Genomic DNA, 23971 nt, shown 5'->3' on the forward strand with positions numbered 1-23971 from the left:
TTGTTTTGTTCTAGTTTTGATGGTCCAGTAGGTATACTGGAATTCTAGATAAATTTCAATTATTGATTCCGTAAACAATTTGGTTCAATAATAATAACAATAAACTAGATCTATTTCGAATTTTAGAATCTATCATAACTTTACTCCAGAGTAGCCTCCACGTGTACCTACGTATTTAGTTAAAGTGATTTACAATATTAAACAAATTAATAATAAGTAGATCCACAATATTGGATGTGACTAACCTGAATAAGTTCCCCATTTTTCAACAACATAACCTAAAAACCATCATGTCGTGAAAGTCCGTCACAAACTGAAAAACGAATACTAAATCAACATAAATAACCGACCCATATTAAATTATACAGCGTTAACAGTTTAAAAGTTTATAATCTACAATTTGTCGGCTGAATGGTGTTACGCCTCTCTAATTGTCACAAAAAATTCACCCCACGGCTCGAAAGAATAAAAAAAAGTAGGACGGCACGCGCGCCACCAATTATGTTCTTTTTTCAAACCATCGACACGAGTTTTTTTTTTATTGGTGGATAAGCACAGGGGCGATTTTTTGTGTTCTTTTTTTAAAATGTGTCAAGATTAACATGTTTTTTAAACGTTTAGAACCCCGTGATGTTTGACACGCAATGTTTAGACGTTATTTTTTTCTTTTTTACGGTTTTTTATGATGGCTTTGTGTAATGCTACTGTTTAACGGTTGGTTTGTCGGGGGACTTTTTTATGCGCTTTTTTCGTGACTTTATGAGTGATGAATTTTTAAGTTGTGTTTTTTATAATGTTAGGTTGATAAAAGATTGCATGATTAAAATTCGATATACATTTAGGATGTCGTGTTCGTCTATTATTTATCGATGTTGTTTTCTTTATTGCTTTAAAAGAGTTTACCGCAGTATAAAAAGCTAACCAGCAGCATAAGTTGCGGTTACTTTATTGGTACGTGGTCAATACAATATAAAATGCTTGCTACATTTTTTTAGAGTGTTACAGTTTTTTCTATTACGAATAAATAATTTAAAACGGACAAAATAAAACACAACATGTAATAAAAATATATTATTTATGTGATTGACATAAGTAATTCGAATTTAAAGCATTTATTCGAAAATGAAAGCAAGCAAATTTATCAAGCATTCAAACAAAACATGAAGGAATATAAAAATGTAGAGTTGTTCGTCTGTCTATTGATCGGAAGGACTCACTCGTCAGTAGTCACGGAATAGTACCATCAATAATTTTCAATATTTACCGGCTCGCCAAGTATGGATAGTACCTACACCTGGGAGAAAAAACTTTTTTAGGAGGGCTTTTTTTAATCGCAATCAACTGGTAGGTACTTACAAATTGATATTTAAAACGAATCAACTCTTGACTTAATCATCTATAGGTAAGTTATAGGCAATAGGAAGGAATGCACTAAACTTACGAACTAAATCATAAAAATTGTTAGAGCGTAGAGTCGAATATTCAAGTTGAATTCAGAAAAATAATCCTTGGTACATTTGTAACGTATTAAAATGTACATATTAACCTACTTGTGAACTAATAATCTTATCCCAAATGTGTCACGTAGATTTTTTTGCTTTAAAAAAAAGATTTAAAAGATGTTTGTTGCTACAGATTATAATATTAACCCGTCTCAATAGAAAATAATCTAAATAAAATATTCTGTTAGTATATCAACCTCATTTTATTGCATTCCGATCGCCCCTGGTTTCAATGTCAGGGACAAAGTATCATCAGATAATATCTATCTGTTTAACAAAACTTGATTCAAAGCTGTTCAGCTGTTTTTGCAATGGGTAACAAAGTGTAATTTTAACAATGTGTAGAGCAATTAATAATAAGTTGTTTCGTTAAAATTTTTTGTTAAAAGTTTTAAATTGCAACTGTGCTATGACATGGTATTTATCAATATCAATACCTATATTCCTGAAATTATAAAAAAAATATTTTTCTTACCTATAATACCTAATGAAGTAACGAAAATCGTCTATAGGTCGGTAGGTAATATTATATTTTACATTTGTTTTGATTTTTCATCTATTCTTCCTCAGACCAACCTTTCTGCTGAAATATAAATAGAAGCTATTAATATCTAGTAGAAAAAGCCTTTTCCATATTTCCAGCTAACCCTTCGTCTAACCGAAAAATGATTAAAAATAGGTCGCGGTGCGTGTCCACGGTCATTACTACCCCTTGCCTGGAGTTTCTGCTTTCTTATAACCCTTTCCACGCAACCTATAGAATTGGAAAAAAATCCATGTTATGGTTGAATTTACCTACCTCAAAATTTGTTAAGGAAGTTTGTCGTAACTTCAAAATATATTTTTCTAAATATAGGAAGATAACAAAAAAGATTTAATAAACGTATCTATTTTTTTTTCTATAGTCGTCAGGAAATTTATTTGGCATTTAGGTTAGCTTATTGAAAATATAAGGGTTTTACTACCTTTAACCTACCGAGGTATGTAATCCAGCTTTTCAAAACAATATTTATTTTCAAACAATAAAATTGCGCTAAAAAGCCTAGTCTCTACAATCCCACGTCCATCCGAGGTATCGGTAGTTATTTTGATTCACTATTTATAAACTAAACCTGTATAAAAAATGTTAAACATTGCATTGAAAATTCAAAAAGTCTATCATTCTTCGACTACGGTTTATCTCTACTACAGTAATTATTTTATCTGCTTTTGATTTCATACAATATGTAGCACTTATTGTCATTTTTAGTTATTTTATGACCAAAATATGATACAATGAACTGCACGCTAACCATACTGCAACCAACTGCACGCTACTTGATTAATTCAACTCCATCACACGAACAAACAGAGAAGCAGAAAACTTATAACAGACCAAAGACAAAAGATACACTTTCTCACGGAAGAGTGTCACAAAAAAGACCGCCAAATCAACCCTCTATCGCACAATCAACATTCCCATATACAATAGTAACCGGTTTGCAAAAAATGACCCCAAGGTGCTTTATGATTTGCATAAACGGGATTTTGAAGTGCGATCGCATTGCAGGGTTAAACTTTGAATGAATGAATGAATGATGCATTTTGCGCGGGCATAGGAAACAATGTATGAGCAAGATTTGTTTTAGATACCTATGTTTATTGTGTTTTAAATTTTGCACGACTCCTAATACGAAGCGAGAGTGCTTACGATCGAAAAATTTGTTATTCCATTTTTTTTTCAAATTGTCTAATGTGCGCAAGCGCATACTTGACTTTAATTGTAACTTTATTATACAACTTAGTTAATATTTTAAATTTTTACTCCAAACGAAACCATTTTTAATCCTTCTAATTAACTTATTGACTAATGAAGTAACTCAGCAACCTAGACGTTTTTAATGCATATTTGGTTAATAAATAAAAATTAATTCTCAAAACATAAGAAAACAGCCACAGCTGTTTACTACTATATATATTTCAAAATAAATAGTCCAATTTGTTAAAATAGTATCAATATCGATACAGCACAGGATATTAAATGAAATATGTATAACAATGGACAACAGCTGTCCGTCCGTTCGCTGGACACGTGGCTCCATTTTATTATTGAAGAAATAAAATAACAAATATTTTAAACTTACGTACTGAGGTGAGTCAATATAATATTACTAGTTACTACTAGAGTAAATGCGTTATGAAGTTTGTTACTCTTTTACATAAAACAGCTAAACAGATCTGGATGAAATTTAGCAATGTTAAGAGGCTGAATACACACATATGTAGGTTACTTATATCAGGGTACAAGCACGTGCAAATTTTGGATCTTTTCGAGCAGAGAAAATTCAGACCAAAGACCTATCATAGGTACCTTACCTAAGTACCTACCTAAGATCTAAATAAATTTTTAAATTCTTAAAACAGGAGGTATTGAACTCAAACTTAAACAGTGAACCATTCAAACAGATCCTAAAACGCTCTTGCTTAGAATTTTACATTTTAAATTTTCATAATATTAATGTGTAACTACTTACATCATAACTTTGATCCCAAATGAATTGTCCTGGGGTAGGTACATCTAATAATACCTATATCAAACAAACTGAATCTACCAGAGTCACTCTTTAAAATTACTTCGATACGAACCTTTTTGAAAGGGTTGCGATTCGCGTTCAATATTTGCGAGGGTGGAAATATAAATTCTTCTAAAACAACCAAGGTTCATATCTAAAGCATGGTTCTTATTTAGGTTTGCACTTAGAAATCAACCCTTGTCGATTAGAAATGAACCTTTTATGTACAATACAACCTAATCACAGAAAAAACTATGAAAATTCAAAACTATTTTTTTATGGTCTACTTAGACGGATGTCTACCATAGATAAAATGGTCCAATTAAAAAAATGTAGGTAGGTACAGATAAAAAATACAGACCAAGAATAGACGCAAAATAATTAGCATTATTACGAATTACAAGTCGATTTGCATTTACCTAGCACCGCCTCGAACCCACGTACCGTGACAAAAAAACAGTCCCACCGCCACGCCCGTACATCATTGTTTTTATTTAATGACTCAGTATAATTGGCTGTACTTGGAAAATATAAATTTATCTTTAATCAGTCATCATTTGAGTGGGATTTTGATGTGAAACTTCTTTAGGCCCGTCATGGCAATACCGTCACGTCATGGAGTAATTCAATTAAATTTTTTTGAAGGGATGCACATCATGGAGTAAGCGACGATTTTGGTTTGAATCTTGCCAAAGAAGTTTCACTTCTGACATGTGTTCTCGGAACACGATCTTTTTAAACATTGATATTTTTTGTTGAATAAATTTTTTCACATAAAAACTTTTAATTTATCAGTAGGTAGGTACCTACCCGTAAATATTTGCATCATGTTTAGAAATATTATACCTAAGTAAGATACTAACTATAACACAACAATAATACCTTGTCCACAAAAGGTTAATATCTATTAATAATTGTCTTTGATACGGACAATTTTGTATATTTTATAGTCATTGAATGATTCAATCATGACATAATGCTTAGAATAGATTCAACGTAATATTTATGCATTGCATTTTTATGCAAAGCAATTGTTCATAAAATGTAGTAACATTAGCGTAATAACGCTTAAAATCAAGTTAATAAATAAAACGATAATTGTTCCTTTGATACTTTAATAGATACACTTATAAAAATATTGTATTATTTATATTTTAATTCAAATTAAAATTAGATAACAATAAAGATAAAAAACTGGTTTTCTTCAAATAAAGCGAAAAGCGTAGACGTCCGCGTCGTAGCAGGCTACGCCATCTAGCGTGGGGTAGCTCTTACAGTGCTCCGAGAAAACGGAGGGAAAACCTCGTAAATAACCCTTCCTCTTCGATATCAACCTTAGATATGAAATCTTTATAATGTGTAATTTTGTTCGAGTTTTCTTGTCTTAGACTTGCTACGAGACGAATCTGTAAAGAAAACATAATATTTTTAATTTTACTCGCATTTTCCTTAGAACGCATTCTAGGTAGAAGGTATATTCTAAAGACTAGCTAGTTTATGTAAATTCACAGAGGGTGTGATTCATTTTTTCGCTCATTAGGTAAAAAAAGTAAGCCGCATTTAAAAGGCCGTTGGCTAGAACCCCATAATCTAAGCCCCGCCTGAGCGCAAAAAAATTCAATAATAGAAGAGGCGGAACGGAAAGAAATACTTAAAAACGCGAAACAACCCCATTCATCACCCTAAGTGCAAGCGAGATAGAGCAAGAAAAAAATCACAAAGAAACCCATTCTTTATTTCCTCCCTATGGCTTAGAAAAAATGATCGGGTGTCTCGCTCCAGCGAAGGGTGGGGTATAGGGGTCGTGCGAGCGAGAGCGCGCCCTCGATAGTTATTCCGAGGTCCGAGTTAGGTCCGGTTCACACGGGCGCCGCGCGTCCGAGCGCGCCGTCTTTTCCTTGAGCATTTTTCCGCGGAAAAATTGTGGGCGCAGGCGCCCGACCTTCAGTGGGGATGTTCTTCGCGGCGCGTAAGGCGGGGGCGGCGCGTCTTGCTAGTTGGCGCGGCGTCTTCGCGAGGCGCGCGCGTCCGCCCCTCCCCGCAAGACGACGCTGCAAGTTTTCCACCAAGAAGTTAGTCGTATCCCGCCCGCGCCTCGAGGAGGTCACTTTCCCTCGCGCACTCAAACCTCTCTTCCGCAGACGCTCGGGCGGCAAACTGGAATTCATGTTGAAGTACTTCAACGAGAACATATCCCTCGCGCTCCAGGAGAGATACAGGGACCTCCATGAGTACCGGAAGGAGGTAGAGGACTCACCGAGGGAGGCGAAAGTACCAAAAATTGCCGAGGAAGGCGAGAGTGTCGGCGGCGAGGGCGCCTTCGAAGCCGGCGCCGCGCCGCCGTTCCCGCGGCTCCTGGAGCAGCCCAAGGAGGAGGACAGCTTCGTGGCCAGTTGGCTGCAGAACTCGTTCAAGATGACGGCGGCGGAGGGCGGCGAGGCGGCGGCGGGCGGCAGCGCGCTGGACCTGCGGGCTGCTCCGCTGTCGCTGCACATCCCGGCCGTGCAGCCGGAACAGCGCTTCAAGCTGCAAGACTTCTGGAGCCGCAGCCGGCCGCCCTCGCCGGCGCACCAGGAGCCCGACGAGCAACCCGGCCCGGCACCCACGCCGCAGCCGCCCACCCCGGACCACAAGATCATGGCTGAGAAGCTCGTCGGTGAAATACAGGTGAGTGTTGGACAGTTCGGTGATCAGGATTGATGAAGTGCTAATGTTGTGATTAAACTGCAGTAACGTGAGCTCGGATTATAGTTAGTAAACGACCCCATCGCGAGTTACAATTTAAAAAAAAATCGGTGTTTATAATTTTTTTTGACTATTAAAAAAATAGATTTTATTGAAAACGTTTCAATAAATTAAAATTTAATAAGTGAAATTAGATAACGATTTGTAAATAGAAAACGCGATTAGATTTGCATATTCACTTATTCAGTAGTCTATCGCTCCCCGCCGGCAAAGTTCAAGACGTCTAATATTCAAAGTCATAGGTACGCGCAATAATCAAAACAATAACAAAATATTCTAAACAACGCATTAGAAAAAAAAAACAAATTAGAAAATAAAATAAAAGTTACCTGTCTCCAAAATTTTAAACTTCGAACAAAATTTAAAATTCAAGTGCAAACTTCTTAATCCGATTTAAAATTGGAACGTCTATCGTCTTCAAGATATGGAACGGAACTGACCCTAAGGTACAAAACTTGTTCCAAATTTCAACTTCCTTAAAAAAAGAAGACATATTGTGAAGCTTTTGTTACCGAAGAAAGGGTTAAGGGCCGGGCGTCAAACTTATTATTAAATCGTTTTTGTCCTTATGTCGCATCCGGTCTTACAAAGGATATGTAAATTACGATAATCAGTGATAATTCTATTATTTCTGTATTAGTATGTGATCAACATGTCAACGTTTCGGTTCGGTTCTATAATACAAATGTTTGTTTTGGACATATGGCATGTTTTACGTTGGCGGCTCGTGTTTATATTTTTCATGTTCTAACTCCGATTATTAATATATTTCTTGAGTTATAAAAATAATTACAAAACTGCCGGAACAATATCAATCCAATTTGTAAGTCTCGAGACTTTAGTAAATCATTCCTGTATAATTATCAAATGTGCAAAATTACTTGTAACAAATTTCAAATGTAAAAAAAAATTACAAAATTTAACAAATTAAGTACAAAGTAATTACAAATTATGGAATATCTAAAGCAAGTTTTCGCAAAATCCTGTCTAACAATTTTCAAACGCAAAAAAAAAGTACAAAATGTAACAAAATTCGTAGTGAATTCGAATTTAGAACTCGCAATGCATGTTGAATTAAAATTTGAAAATGGAAGACAAAAGAATATTACTTTTTAAATTAGTTTCGGATTGGCTCACCTTGCATTTGTCTGTTCCCACGGCGCGCGGATTAGGGGCTCATTGTGATTTTATTTTTTTTAATTTTTACATCAGCTATTGTTTCACGGAAGGGTGTTGACAGTTATTTGTTACTGCAAATCTGTTCTCGTTCCATTTTTTGTTTTTAAATTATTGTTTGAATAAGGAACCGGTTTTCGATATCCAGTTCGAATTTCGTATTCATCGGTTTTTTTTTTAGATTTAACGGTTCAACGCGGAATACGCTTTGTGGTCGTTTTTTTTCGGAGAACGGTTAATTAAAATTTGATTTATTAAATTTTTTCAATGTTACGCTTGTCGCGTGAAGAGTTTGCTCTCAAAACATATCATGTGTTTTTGTTGAAATCAAAATATAACTGAAGTGTCTACACTTAAATTTGAATTGTTTAATTATTCATGTGAAATATTTTACATCTAAAATTATAAGTAAGAATTTCACACTACTTGTAAACAATAATGTCTGTCTGATTTATAAATTGATCAAACGCTCTAAAACCTATTCTCTACAAATGTTTCGTCAATTTTGAATAAAAATTTGTTGTACTGTTGTGTTTAATAAACTAGCAAAATTGACACAAATTATCAATCATATTATTAACAATGCATTCCTTTCTTTCACGTGCCTACCACCACTGGTGCGAACGGAACAGCAGTCACCATCAGCGGACTCCACGATGAGCGAGAGATCACTCGTACCATTTGCGCTGGTAAATTTACTGTCTTCACTCAATAATGTCGATGTAAATACTCTTTCTCTATGGTTTGTTTGAAAATCGAACGCTTTTGGTTTTTTTCTTTTTTTTTGTCTATGATTTCTGAGGTTTAACTGGCATGATGTAATTAGAAGTTAAGTAATTGGGCTGTATGGAGGAAAACCTTTGCCTGATAACATTCTAATTTTGAATTAAATATGGCTAAGTACTTCAATTTGTCGTGATTTGGATAGTTTATAAAAAAGATTAAAATATATATTTTATGAAAAAAGGAATGCGTAAGTTTCGTTTTTCTTATAATAAAGAAATATGTTTTAAGTGGTAACTTAAATACCTGATAGGTATACCTTTATGCCATGTCTGTATCATGCCTGTTAAACCTTTTATTTTGCATTACAACTAATCCAATTTTATTTTCTTTGGTGTGTGTTTGTGGCGGTACTTCAGCTCTATATTTATTTATTTCGCATTTTACACGCTTTTTACGCTTTAGATAAAATGCTTTTCATATCATTAAGTTCTGATTTAATTTAAGTTTAAGAAATGAATTAAAAGAAACAGCTTATTTCAAATGTGATAAATTAATACACAGAAACAAAAGCCAATAATATGCCAATTAATATATACAAATTAAAAAGGTATATATATACTTATGTATTATGTATATACTTTTTGCCTATAATATCATATTATTATGTATGTATGTATTAGGCAAAAGTTATATGAATAACTTTGTTTGATTCAATGTGATAGATATTTCAATTTGATTTAAATAATCTTTTATGAATGAACAAAGCAAATAAGAATATATATATATTATAAATAAATACATAATATATTGATTTTAATTTACATAAGTTTACATAACACTGTTGCATAGATAGCAAGTAACAGACAAATTAATCTTTACATAATTTACTATTTAAATACACATACATACATACATACCTACCTATAACTATAATAGGTATATAGGTTTCATTTATTGTAGATTCCTTCAATAGGTATATTTAAACTTAATTTTGTGACACAACACGTTCGGAGATACACGAATTTAGAGCCTGGTTGTAATTGAAAAAATAATATTCAATATGTCATGATTATTTTACTTTCATACAAAATAATTACATTTATAATTTTCATCATATCTTTACCAACGAACTTATACATATTTATTCCTCTACAAGACATTTTTCCCCCTTTTTTCTACAGGAATATTTAGCTATAAAACTAATAAATGGTATTTTTGTTGCAAGCAACCCCAGCAGTCACCGACAGGGGAAGTCCCGATAGGCGATCGCAACTCAATGTTGCCATTCGCACTGGTAAATTACCTGAATAGCCTGAATATCGATGTAATTATTATTTTTTACTTTCGTCTGTTTTTTTCGGTGGCAACTCATTCGATTTTTAGAAAACTTGAAAAAACGATGGCAACTATAATTAATTAATAGTTTAAAATATACATATTTTTAACTTAATTAAGTGTAATACTAATTAATATATTCGAATGAGTTTCCACGTATTCTTCAATTTAGCAGTGAGTTATGATAAAATTTAATAAAAAAAGGTAGATAACTTGTAGAGAATATGTATAATGCTCTAACATGTTCAGTGTTCACGTAGATAGCTTTTTATTCAGATATTTTCAGAATTTTTTTATAAATACCTACTCAGATATAGGTAATAATTAGGTACGAGTCCTATGTACTAATATTATAAATGCGAAAGTTTGTGAGGATGTGTGTGTGTTTGTTACACTTTCACGCAAATACTACTGAACCGATTACAATGAAATTTAGCACACATATAGAGGGTAAATTGGATTAGCACATAGGATAGGTTTTATCCCGGAAAACCCACGGGACAGGGAACTATGTGGGTTTTCCTTTGAAAACGCGGGCGAAGCCGCGGGCGGAAATCTAGTGTTCTATAAAAGACAACCGAACATTCAATCGATTATTTTAAAAGGTTTATGATACAGCCTTCATATAAATGATAAAATTGCTGAAAATACTTTCTTACCTACGTAAAAGAAAAATTCTATGAATTTCTAGAACCAGAAAACTCACTGCTAAATAAAATATCCAGAAAAAGAACTCACTGCTAAATTCTTATTCTTTGTCTTATATTTCTTTCACATTGCTTTATACAACACTCTACGCTTGGGTTTGCTTATCACGCATTAAACCTTCATAGTTTAGCTTAAACGCACTCTTTAATAAGTTAGTGAAAATATTATAAATTGCTTATAATCCATACTAATATTATAAATGCGAAAGTAACTCTGTTTGTCTGTCTGTTACTCAATCACGCCTAAACTACTAAACCAATTTGCATGGAATTTGTCCGAGAAAGGACATAGGCTACCTTTTATTGCGAAATATGTACCACGGGCGAAGCCGGGGCGAACCACTAGTGTTATATAAACATTGAATAAAATTATCAGTATTTATTTAACGTAAACACTTCAATATTCTAAATAAAGCGTAGGTATTTAACATTTCCACACAAAAGTCAGCAGTTTTATTTATTTGAGACGCAGAAAGATATTTGAAATAGCAACTCATCTATTTAGTTTCTTGCAAAATCATGTAATAGATATTCAGAAATATGTTTTTACCACTTTTTACCTTTTAAATGTTTAGTGTCACATGAAATCAAACTCAATGGTGAAATAATATTATTCTAAGAGAAGATCTCTATTATTGTTTAGAAAAACATTGCCTGTGTTTGATTTTAAGTACATTACCTATGTGTTTATAAGTCTTCGAAATAGTTAATTAAATAAAGAATAAATCGCGTTTTAAATCCGATTTAAAGTAATTATTTTTTTGTTTCACTCTACGTCTCTGTAAAAGCTTTAAACGAATTTGAAACGTAATTTATCTCGAAGTTTCGAACACTAATAATGACTTGGTAGCTTTTATAACTTTTAAACTGGGTATTTAAAAAAATAAGCATTGGTTTAAAATGACGAATAGATTGTAAAGATCAAGAAAAAAATATGAACCTTCGATCCAATCCATCATGCATTCATGCCATTTTCACTACAAATATGAATTGCTATCAAACATGTTGTTATTTTAACCCTCCTTTTTGTAGAGTAGATTAGACCTATTTATTACCTCCTCCCTCCATCTGTAGATACAACTCGAGCTAGCGCGCAAGAGCACCTTTTGTCTCCGCAACTATTTTGTCTCTCCCATCAACTCTAGAGGGAGTTGCGTCGCTACGTGCGCGCACTTTCTTACTAGCCCGTAGAGTTGATGGGAGAGACGAAATAGTTGCGGAGACAAAAGTTGCTCTTGCGCGCTAACTCTAATCGGTCGAGTTATAGATAGGTTTATACTTTATACCTCAATGTTTGACAGTACTCTTCTATTTAGTCACATAATATATCCCCTAATGTTTGACAGTATAATAATCTGCCATAAATATAGCCATACATTTTAGCAGCAGGCGATTACAGTACTCTAATTAGTTGAACATTACAGCAGCAGGCGAGGTCCGGGCAGAGCATCAGCGAGAGGACCCTCGAGGAGTGCTGGTCCACGCTGCAACGAGTGAGTTGGCACCTGTTCCAATGCGTATCGTTGTGTTCCAATCTGTGCGGCGGTGTTTATCTCGTTGCTATGGTTACTGGAATCATTTGATAGAATTTGAAGTTTTTGATTTGGTGGAATTTTTTTATACTGTGATGATATGGGGTCAATATGGGGTAATATTTCGTAAACTATTGGCACCTATTTGGCAATGATAGGACGTTATAATTGTAGTCGTAATGTAAATTATTACTTTAAAATTATTCATTGCTGATCTTGAATTGAAATGTTTCGGTTTTATTATAAGTAAATGCGTAGTGAAGAGTGAATTCATTTTTTTATATAAATTCTCGTAAATATTACAAGATACATTTTTATTAAAGTCACATAATTATGAATTATTTTGAAGTAAAAACAAGATAGACACCAAAGCACAGCCTACCAATGGGGTATTGGTCTAACCAATATTCTTAATTTTAAAATTATTCTTAACACAAATACTAGGCCTTACTTGTGATTGTAACGTGCTATTCCACTTACATTATAAATTTAAAAAAGCGTGTTAAAAAAAGAATATTTTATTCGCTTCGCTGCAGTGGGTGACTACAGAAATCTATGGAGCGGTTATCTAGGCACATCTGCATAATTCATTAAACATTTTCACATAGTGCGAAGCCCGGGGCGCGAACAATTTATTTCGATCGAGATTCCTTTTTCACGCGGACCCATCTGCGTACAAGGTGGTAAGGAGGAAGTAGGTACATCTGCAATATTCGTTGATATATTGTACGGATGTGGCTGTGTCAAAAATTTTAGTACACAATTGCAGTCAATGTATTTTGAGTGTTCTAAAAATGTTTTTTGGTAGAGTCGATTGACATACAATTGCGTTACATATTTGATAAGGTACTTACAGAGAAAATAATAACTAGAAGTTAACTATAAGAGTTGTAAGATGGTTTTATTAGGTACGTCTAAATGACTAGGTACGTGCGATTAGTTATGACTTTCACATGGTGTAATTTTAACGCTGTTAAAAGTAGTTTATAGGCCAAATATATCAGATAGAATATTCTAGAAATATAATACTTTCTATCCAAATAATGATAATATAAAACATTGATCCGGTCGATACAAGGGTCAAAGGTCATTATCTAAAAACGGCGATCTATAAACAAAAGTATAAGGTTTTATTGCGCCATTTACATTTATAACATTGTACAAGAAACAGGCACAGGTGCATGAAAAAACGTTCGCGACGTAGAGCGGAACTCGGCAAAATAAAAAGTGAGACGTACTGTGTACTTGTAGTTTTGTTTACGCGGAATCCGTGGAGTCGCGGCTTTTTGTTGGTGCTGTATTTTTTTTTGGTAGTTAGGGAACTGCATTTTATCGCTTAAAGGTATAGATACTGTGGTTGTTTTATAATTATAACACCGTTTTTAAATGGTTGGATAATCTATAAACATTTCTAAACTTTAAAGCTATGAATTAATTAACAAAATAACCCTATAGTACTACTTGAATCAATACAGTTATAACTAACAGATTTTTAATCATCACTTTCATTTATTTTTTATTTTTTATAAAAATTAAAATTAAAATCATGTACAAAGGTTAGGTGCTTATATGATTATGTATTAAATAGGTATTTATTCAATATGAAAAGTCACAAGCATAAAGCTCAAATACAAATAACATTCAATAAATGCGAGGGGTCAATAGAAATTCACCCGATAAAGAAACAATAGTTCATAAATTGAGTGTGAGAATAAATCAAAGACGCACGGAGCGTCGTAGGTATTTACTGTAAAATCAATATTTGATATATTTCAACTTGTGTGTTGTCCGTGAGTTTCAACACGAGAACATACTTTAACATTTTATTTGTATAAAATTCTTTTGATTTTTAAACGTTTGAAAAAATGTGAAACCGTCCACTCCACACATTTTTGTTCCAAGCACTTGATACGTGTTGTCGAAAAAACTCACATTTGCATGTCGATCCCCAATGAATTTATTGTTATTGCGAGTAGATCTTTCTCAAAAGAAAAAATCTCGAAATGCCCGCGTATTTAAAATTCAAATTTCGATTGTTTTGTTCCGTTATTGAGACACTTTTGACGTTCGGGAACGTTTTATTTTTTTTTTCCGTTTTCGGCATGTTGGTATGACATTTTTTGTTGAATGTTGGTATTAAATCAATTCGTGTAGTGGTTGTTTTAAATGTTTTTAATGATGGAGAGCGTCGCGGGCCCTTTGTTCATTTTAGGGAAGGACTTTTTAATTCCATTTTTGAAAGTGATGTCTTGTTTTGAGGACTTATTTGAATTACTTTGATATTCGATTGTTGTAATAAACTTTTATGCATTTTGTTCAACATTACATTGTGTGGGTACGAAACGAAAATTATATAATACGAAAATATTTCCTTTACAACGATTCAATCATTAAGTGAACAGTTGACAAAATAATGATATTGTTTCATATAAATCAAAATACCTTTACAAGCTAGAATTTTTACCCTAACCGTTAAAACAACCCTTTATTACCATCCTAAAAAAAACAAATATCACACAAGAGATCCTATAAAGCGCTAAGTAAAAGCTATTAAGTTAAAAGCGTCATTAAGCATTTTTAACCGTTTCAGTTTTCCCGGTCACTTTTCATAATAACCGCCGCGGCCGGTACAAGATGTAACAGTCAAACTCGTTTTAAATCTAATTATTCTGCCTTTTATGAACGAAGTTATTTTTTTTAGAACGACGTTAATGATCTAATTTTGACGAATATACTTACAAAAGGTCGTGTGTTTTTAAATAAAATCGATTGTGGTACCAAATACTTTATTAGTATTTTACATAAAATATGTAGATTCGTAGTTAATAATACCAATGCCTACTAAAAATATAATCCAACTATTTGTATCATATACTTAATAATAAAATATACATATACTTGCGTCACAAAAAAATAAATACATTCGTCATAAATAATCCAAATGAGCCAAATAAGGCACTTTACAGAAAATTCACGTGGAAGAAATTGTAAGGAATAAGTCCGAGAAATAGGGCTCGGAACAGAATGGGCCTCGTTAGCATCTTTTAATTTTAGCTAATTTTTATCTTCGTCTTTTTTCTGAAACGCGCCATTAGGTAGGAGATAACGCGAGTTAACTGTTTTGATACTTGATTTTTGAATTTCCCTACAACTTTGAGTGTTACACTTTTGATAAAGGTATAGTTAGGTACATAATTATTTATCATGAACGATTAATAGAAGTATTAGCTATTCTGTGGTATTAGTAGCTAGAGTTTAAATAATTAATATTTTATTATCTATGATCTTATTCAAATACCTAAATATAAATTTAAACTCCATTTTTACTATTATGTACTTACCTAATACAGTATTAATATATAACATCTATTTACAAATAACAAATGAAACTTTAGAATGATATGACTATTGTCATATGATAGAGATAGCTTTATTTTTTTCTTTACCTGGGCAAAAGTCATCTCAAATTAAATTTTCAATATAATATATTTAGTTTAACCAACAATTTTATTTACTTTACTTTAATTTAACGCATGAAACAACTATCATTTCGGCCGGTCGCTAAACACCAAGCAAGGAATCTAATTTTTGTCTGTTCCATTCCACGCGGGGCTCTTCCCGCCAATTTGCACTGTTTGTGATCATTTTAACCTTAAACGATTGCTGTCTTGTTTTTTTCTTTTTTTCTCTTGTTAACTCTGCTTTTTTAGCTCCTTGTGTGAGAAATTTTAAGACATTCATGAGTAATTGTTTTTAATATTTAAAAGGAGTAGGGAAGTGAATATATGTATATACTTTAACTTAGGTATTTATTACATTGCTACACATAGCATAGAAATTTATTTAAGTATTAATGAACGTCGTCTTATGCAATTAAAATAAAGGGCACGAAACATCTACATCTATACCCGCTATTATTTGACGAATGAATAATCAATTCTTAAAAACGATTTTAAGCTAATTTTACGATAACAATAAAATTAATTCCCTTTGACATAAGCAAAAAGGTAAACAAAATCTACAAATAGCATTCCCTTCCAAATTCCAATAACACTTTCTCCATAAACTCTCATATATAATTCAGTTCAGCTCAGGTGTCCAAAAAAACAGTTTTTTACGAGCAATAAGAAAGTTTTCTAATAATGTTCCCGCTCTTGAGTATCACCGCTAATTGCTTAATAAATTTTCGAGTTTCACCAAAAAACTCCGCTATGAGTAATGGACGGCCAACCCTTCAAAACGTTCTGTAATAAGATTGCTGTTATATTTTTTGGTAATGTTAAAGATTTTCGGAAAAAAATGTGTTTATTGTATTGAATTTAAAGAGATGACAAGTTGAAGAAAGATGTTATAGGACCTTAGGAAAAAATGTGGTTAATGTATTAAGTTTAAGAAAGATAGGTAATAATAGTGTGTAGATAATATAATTCAAAAAATATTTTCAAGTAATTTTCTGTTCAATATATTTTTTTTTTCTATTTATTTTACGTATCTATCTTCTAACTCATTTAGAAACTGGAATTGTAACGTGTATAATGTGCAACAGGCTCAGGCTTTGGAATTACTAATCATTGATTTGTATCAATATACACCTACGATAACAAGAGAAAAATAAACAATTAATAAAAATCCTGTTAAATCTACCTCGAGTTTTGCACGTGTCTCAGAACTTCAGAAGTACAGAAATACAATAAAATAAACTCTTATTAAGTTTAATATTACATTACCAACATGACATACATTAAAATCTCTAACATATAAGTAAAGGGTGGACCTAAGTACCAACTTGACAAGATATTATTACGGACCCGCTAATCCAGGCATTTGACGGTCCGCTGAGCTAAAGACCTAGGATGTAGTTTTTATTTTCAATATGTCATCAAATTATTACACGGTTGTTAAGTTTAATTTGAGTGCAAAAAAAGTTCAACTGTATTTTTTTTGTTTGTTTGTCTGTCTGTTTAATTGTGAAATTATTATTTTAATAATTATTACCTATATTGTTATACATATTAGTTAAGGCTCGGTAGTTCAAGATATTATATTGATATTTTAGGGTATATATTTAATAAATATTTCCTCTGTAGTTTCCCATTTCAATATTAATAATGTAAGCAATAAAAAGTGAAAACTATAAGTTACCCGTTACAACTTGACATTTACCAGCCACAATAAACAATATGAAATCGTTATCATCGTTAATCCAGATTAAAAATGACAAAAACCTTCGCGCAGTAAGTACAAAAAAAAGTTTATTCTATAAAATATTTATTTTATTATTTTTCCCGTATAATAATGGAGACCACCGAGCAGACATAAAAATGTCAAGTGTGCCCAAATACGGCTGGTTATAAAAAAGTATTGGCGAAAAAACGCAAGTTCGAGAGTGATGAAAAACTTATATATGCCTCTCTTTCCCGCGTATTATCTCCCAAGGGAAGGACACATCTTGATACTATGAAAAACGGCGCATTAGAATTGATAAAAATACCTACGCGTAACCGACCTTAATCAATTCACCGTCTAAGATGAAATTTATTGAATGTGGCTAAAAAAGTTATCACAATAAACAGAAAAACTACAACAAATAAAACTCTATAAAAAGATGACGTCGTAATCTTGAAACAGTATCACTTACTCATCCTACACAAGACACACATATGTAAATAATTAAAAACCCATTCAATTTTCTCAACCGCAATTTAAGTCGTAATACACCGAATAAAACGAGCGTGCATTAACCAAGCAATATAACATGAAAACAAAACGAAGCCATCATTTCGTTACGTAACAGAATTATCAAGACGGTTCACTCTGGCCGGAGCATGCGAACCTCTAAAGGTACCGCGGTATAAACGACTATAATAAAAAACTTAGCGAGTACCAACACATAAGTGCATTACGATGCCATGCTCCTACTATAGTACTTATAAACAGAACGCCTACAGCCCACGGCCTGTGCACAACGATTTTTTGCCGTATTCCACTTTTAAATTTGACGTAAACAGACACATTTTTTGTTGCAACTATCAAACGAAAAAGTTTTTATTTCATTTCGGCCGATGTTGCCGCGTTCTAAATTCGAGTGCCCGGTGACGTGCCAATTTGGACTTTTTAATCTGTGCTGTGTTTTTGTGTGAAATGCGCGGTTTTTGTATGAGTTCGCGAGCTTCTCTCGATATAGAACATCGATGCAGGTAAATTTTCTTATCTATTCCGTAGTGTTGTGGATAAAAAAGCGGATGTGTCACAGATGTTGCAACTTGCAACGATATGCATTAGTCATTAGCATAACTGAGGCTCCGGTGCAATTAAATATATTTATAATCCGTCTAAAGTTAGGTCGGAGAAAGTTAAGCTAAGAGTCTCGTAAAAGTGCATCGCTAAATGTCAAATCGTGACATTTGCTATTTTTTAAAGCGCGCTTTCTATTTTATTCGAAAATGGAATTCGTTCGAAAATAGAACAGCTAGGGACGTTATGAAAATTTTTATCGATTTAACTTATCTTAGGCATAGAAATGAGGTCAGTCTATCGAATAGCTTCGGTACCTACCTAGTAAGCGTTTGCATAATTTTTTTTATTTGAATTATTTAGTTTGTATAAATGTTTTAAACACGTTTTTTACATAAATTAATAATATATGCAGTCTTTATAATTTGCAGGTGAACCTTCAGTAATGTAGAAAACTTAGATGTTTTGAAATCTGCTTGTTGTAGAGGCATGTGTTCTATTTTCTATTTATTTATGTAAGAAAAGATGGGGAATTGTCGTTGTAAATAGCATCTTACCTCTGTTTAGTATAAAATCTTTGCATAAAATGATATGACTATAGGCATATTTCTATTTTATGTATATTCTGTGCTAAGATATAATATGTGACTTATGAGATCGTATCGTATCTTCCTGTCAATTCGGATATACATATTATTATAATAAAAACTTATATTTTTAGGCTTTTAATCACTATTTCTTTCTTATCTCAAATAATTTAAAATCAGAATGACATAAAGCTCAAAGTTCATTTTATAACAAGTCACAAATGAAACGAGTACACTTTAAAGTTAATAATAATTAATATGAATAGTAATATGCTTATATTATAGGTAAAAATAATAATAGTTTAAAAAAACTAAAAAACACGCTTTTTATAGAAAACCGAACTAAAGAATAGAAAATTTTATCAAATTAGTGTATTGTCATCGGTCCTCAATAAATCTACAAAGTTTGAACGAAATTTGGCCGTTTAAAGTGGGTCAAAATCGCGCCCAAAGAAGTCGGTTACAAACATACAAACATACAGGTGAAGCTAATATAAAGCGTGTAATTACATATTGTATTGATAATAAAATAATATTGTTTTTACATACAATGAATAGCTTAATCAAGTAATCTCATTCTAATAATAGATACCTATAAAGTATAGGTAATAGGAGATAGGTATTGCCTGCTTGTTAATCTTAAGGATAATAGTTACTTAGCATTTTTTTCTACATTATTTATAAAAACACTGTTCAAAGGAATGTATGGATATGGAACATGACTAAAATTATCAAAAATTTTAGTTCATAGTCAAAAAAATATATTATTATGATTACTAATCAATTTAGTTAAAAAAAATCCATTTTAAATATGCAAAATCATGAATATTCTTTAAACCGAAACTTCAACAAAAACCGAGTAAGTACTTTGTTTATAAAAATAACTCCTTTGTCCGATCAGCCCAAGGCAAGCGGTAAAAATATATAAAAGACATTGAATGTAAAATTAGAATTGAAAAACACAAGAAAACAATTATTTTCTTTGATTTATCAGAAATAAATAAAACAACTACGTAGGTAGGTACCTACTAGTACTACCAAGTACTTAAAAAATAATTGCAGGTATTGAAATATAGGAGAATCTTCCAAAATGTATTATTGTCCGATTAGAGCTAGCGCGCAAGAGCAACTTTTGTCTCCGCAACTATTTTGTCTCTCCCATCGAGGAGTTGCGTCGCGGTCGCTGCATGCACGCACTTTCTTACTAGCCCATAGAGTTGATGGGAGAGACAAAATAGTTGCGGAGACAAAAGTTGCTCTTGTGCGCTAGCTCTTACATAGTTTTTATTAAAATTAATTTTAGAAAAGAATATATTTGATACATAGAAAAGATCTTGCTACACGGAAAACAATATTTATATAATTACTAGAGTCTAGACTACATGGTTTGCCTGCAGTTCCTTTGCGTATAATTTCTTTCATTAAAAATAATATATGCCTATATCTTTAACATTGTTGACAATCATAAAAAAAAATTCAATTGAATTTGCAAGAACTTATTTTCATGATATGGTTTACTTATGTAGGTACCTACCTAATACCTATCGGCACAAATTAAGTTACTGTGCACTAAGAAGTAGAAAATAAGATTGTAATACATATTAATAAAATATAGATTAACCCATTGAGCCCCACCCAAACGGCCCGATCGGTCCAAGACACAATAGATTTTCTATCATATAAATTCTGTTTTATTTTTGTAGCCCTTTAAAAACTGACTATAAAATACATTTTAAATGGAGTACTTACATTTTTGAAACAGTCATACTCTAAATGCAAGATCGTGCATTTTTCAAGATTGAGTCATTTGGATCAGGGACTTTAAAGAGAAACATCCATTTTTTTATTATTTTATTAATAAGTACTCTTTCATATTATGTAAGTTGTAACATTATCTATTAGAAACTCTATAGTAGGTAGTAGGTACAAGTAATTATAGAAAAATTCTATGAAGCGCTAACATCAGCCTGACCTCATTAGGGTAGAGTGTAAGCAATCCTAAAAATGTACTTAAGACCTCATATGGATAGTGTGTATAAGCAATCCTAAAAATGTATTTAATTTATTAAATCTTTCATTGAATTAAAAACGCGTAAAAAATTTCAAGATAAATTCACAACACAAAAACTATCAATACAACCAAATACAACATAATTCAGCACAGCAAAAGCGCGGGGAATTCGAAATATTTCAATTAAATACAGATAAAAAATATATTACGCAACACACACACACGCACACGCTTGTCGTAGGTCAAGATACCGCACTCACACACGCGCGATCGAGAGCAATGTACTCTCTTACGGTATCATTTTTCGCGAATATACACATTTTTGTTATAGATATTAGTGTGAAATATAACTATGCCCCTTTCTCTTTCTAATGCACTATTGCTGACTAGCATAGCGTCACTTGAAACGCTAAATTACAACTGGCACAGAACAATCAATTTTATGATAAGATATAGTTTTTTATTTTATTTATGTTTTGTTTTGTTCCATTGTAATTGTCTGTCGTTAATAATTTCTCAATTTTAAGGTTAGTCGATTTCGCGCCAAAATTGTGAATAAAATGTCTTGGCTTGGTTATATTTTAATAATGAAACAAGTCTTAAACCATAATACATTGCCGCGCAAAACTAATAAATGACTCATAAATTACCAGCAACTTCAAACGCAGCTATCAAAACAAAACTGCATTAATTGCATTAAAGTATGTAAAGTAGAGATTTCTCAAAAGCCCTACCTAAAAAGAGAATAATATATTATTTTCTTCCGTTTGTCTAAACTCGTTCGGCGCGCGCGCGGAGTTTGTATGTGGGCGTAGAGTTGTGTGCGTGGTCGTATACACGCGTACGGGCTGCGCGTGTGTGCGTGCTTGTCTTAGGTTAGGGAGGTGATTGACCCCTCTCGTTTCGCAGACTCCCACTTTATTTTTATTATGGAGCACGTGGATATGCCGCGCTTTTATATTTCCCTTGCGTTTATGGTGATTTATTTTTAGAGAACGACCGCAGATAAAAAGCGAATAGCCTATGTGTCATTTGGAAAGAAATTGCGCATGATCGAATCGCGATTCCCGGCAAGATTCAAAAAGATTGCTCTGAATTTGAAAATCGAACACGACCGTCGTAATTTTTTGTTTAGTGGCATTTTTTTTTCTTTATTGGCAGTGGCCAGTTTATTTTTTTCTGTCATAAAAAAGTTTAACTGTCAAATAAATGTCAGTATTTGGAACGATAGTATCGCCGGTAATCGATGTAAAAATGCAAGTTCGCAGCTTTGATCGTGACCCGCGCGCGCATGCATACTGTATGACACTATTTAAAATTACAATAAGGTGTGATGTGGTGTACATCATTTATTTATAGATATTTCGCTCTATACTTTTAACGGTATTTTTTATCTATGTGTAGAAAAACGGTAGGGTTGTCAGAATAATATGTTATATGTTGCAATTATGTATTTGTTTGGTTATGTTATTTGAAGTTAATAAGTTGCTTATAATAACTTAAAATTGAGTTCCATGAAATCAAGATACTTGCCAGTTTACGTAGGTACCTACTTACAACGTATACCTATCGTCAACAAAATACCTAAGCAAAAAAACAATATTGATACAAAAAATCCCCGTCAAGCGGTTAATAATAATTACTAGATATTGTTATTTAGTAATTAGTATCTAATCTGTGATACGTATTAAGTAGATACCTACAATAATAACTTACCCTTACGTAAAATTTAAATGTTTTGTAAGAATTATACGAAAAAATTAGGAAACAAACATGACGTAAAACAAACAAGTGATACTGCGTTAAAAACAACCGACTTCAAACTTGCACTTGCAACATTTAGAAATACAGACAAAAATGTTCATAAAATAAAAACTACTGGGCCTATCCGAATAAAATTTTTATGGGACCAATTCGACACCATCCCGCATCGAACAAAAAAGAATCACGTAAATCGGTTCAGAAACCTCGGAGTAATCGGTGTACATACATAAAAAAAAACATACCGGCCGAATTGATAACCTCCTCCTTTTTTTGAAGTCCGTTAAAACCAATCCCCTACGAAGCCAGCTGTGTCCCTATTCCCTGCAGTGGGAACTTCTTGATGATAATTATGACATATAAAATGTTATAAAAAGGATATTAATCAAAACGCTATTTATATTTTTAAGACGGTTCAGTGTACATCTTATCTAGTGCTGAGATAGCCCTTTGTGTTCTTTATCATTTAGCCCTGAACGTCCATTCGCCTTAACGAATTGCTTGATAAAAATATTATTTTATTATTTATAGTGTAGAGTAATTAATCAATAACCACGTGTTTGATTCTGCGCAAAAACTTTATACTTAAAGGAAATAAATATCCTATGCTTGTGAGAAAAAAAAGGACTGCGGTTTTGGCTTTTTAGCCTTTTAAAATCGCGACTTACAAAATGGGTTTCACAATCTACATTTAAAATGTCAATATCAAATGGAACAACAAAAGTTTCAGGTTAATTCTATGAAACGCGTCATAATATTATAGGTAGGTAGATTAGTATTAACATAAGTAGGTATGTCGTGTATGAAATATTTTAAATAATTAGGTAGTAGGTACCTAGGTATGTGAAGTTACACTTTGCCTACAATCCAGACTAGACATTACAGAAATAATTTTAAATAGGTGTAGTAGGTACTTAGGTATTTGAAAGCATATTTAAAAAAATGATAAGCTATAAAATATGTACCTCTATAATGAATAATTTATCCGATGTTTTCAAAACTAAAAAAAAACTCAATTATTATCATCATTTTGACCTCCACATTCTATAATATCGTAACAAAGCAAAACGTCATAATAAAATTGTATATATATAAAAAACAAT

The 23971-nt window shown here is 32.5% G+C and overlaps 1 protein-coding gene across 12 annotated transcripts in view; it reads left to right on the top strand.

The window, feature by feature from the left end:
* The window catches only part of LOC123703385 (zinc finger protein 768-like), a 98549-nt gene that overhangs the window by 25430 nt on the left and 49148 nt on the right, over nt 1-23971 (top strand). For 3 of the 12 annotated variants that reach the window (XM_045651303.1, XM_045651311.1, XM_045651305.1), the window contains exons 2-5: nt 6196-6721; nt 8608-8697; nt 9927-10025; nt 12168-12236. In XM_045651303.1, the coding sequence (XP_045507259.1) occupies nt 6221-6721; nt 8608-8697; nt 9927-10025; nt 12168-12236 (759 nt within the window). In that variant the 5' untranslated portion in view covers nt 6196-6220. Of the gene's footprint in view, nt 1-6141; nt 6722-8607; nt 8698-9926; nt 10026-12167; nt 12237-23971 lie in introns of those variants that run through there. The other 9 variants (XM_045651307.1, XM_045651308.1, XM_045651309.1 and 6 more) reach the window with 9 other exon arrangements.

Source organism: Colias croceus, chromosome 26, assembly GCF_905220415.1.
Source record: "Colias croceus chromosome 26, ilColCroc2.1".
Classification (NCBI taxonomy): domain Eukaryota; kingdom Metazoa; phylum Arthropoda; class Insecta; order Lepidoptera; family Pieridae; genus Colias; species Colias croceus.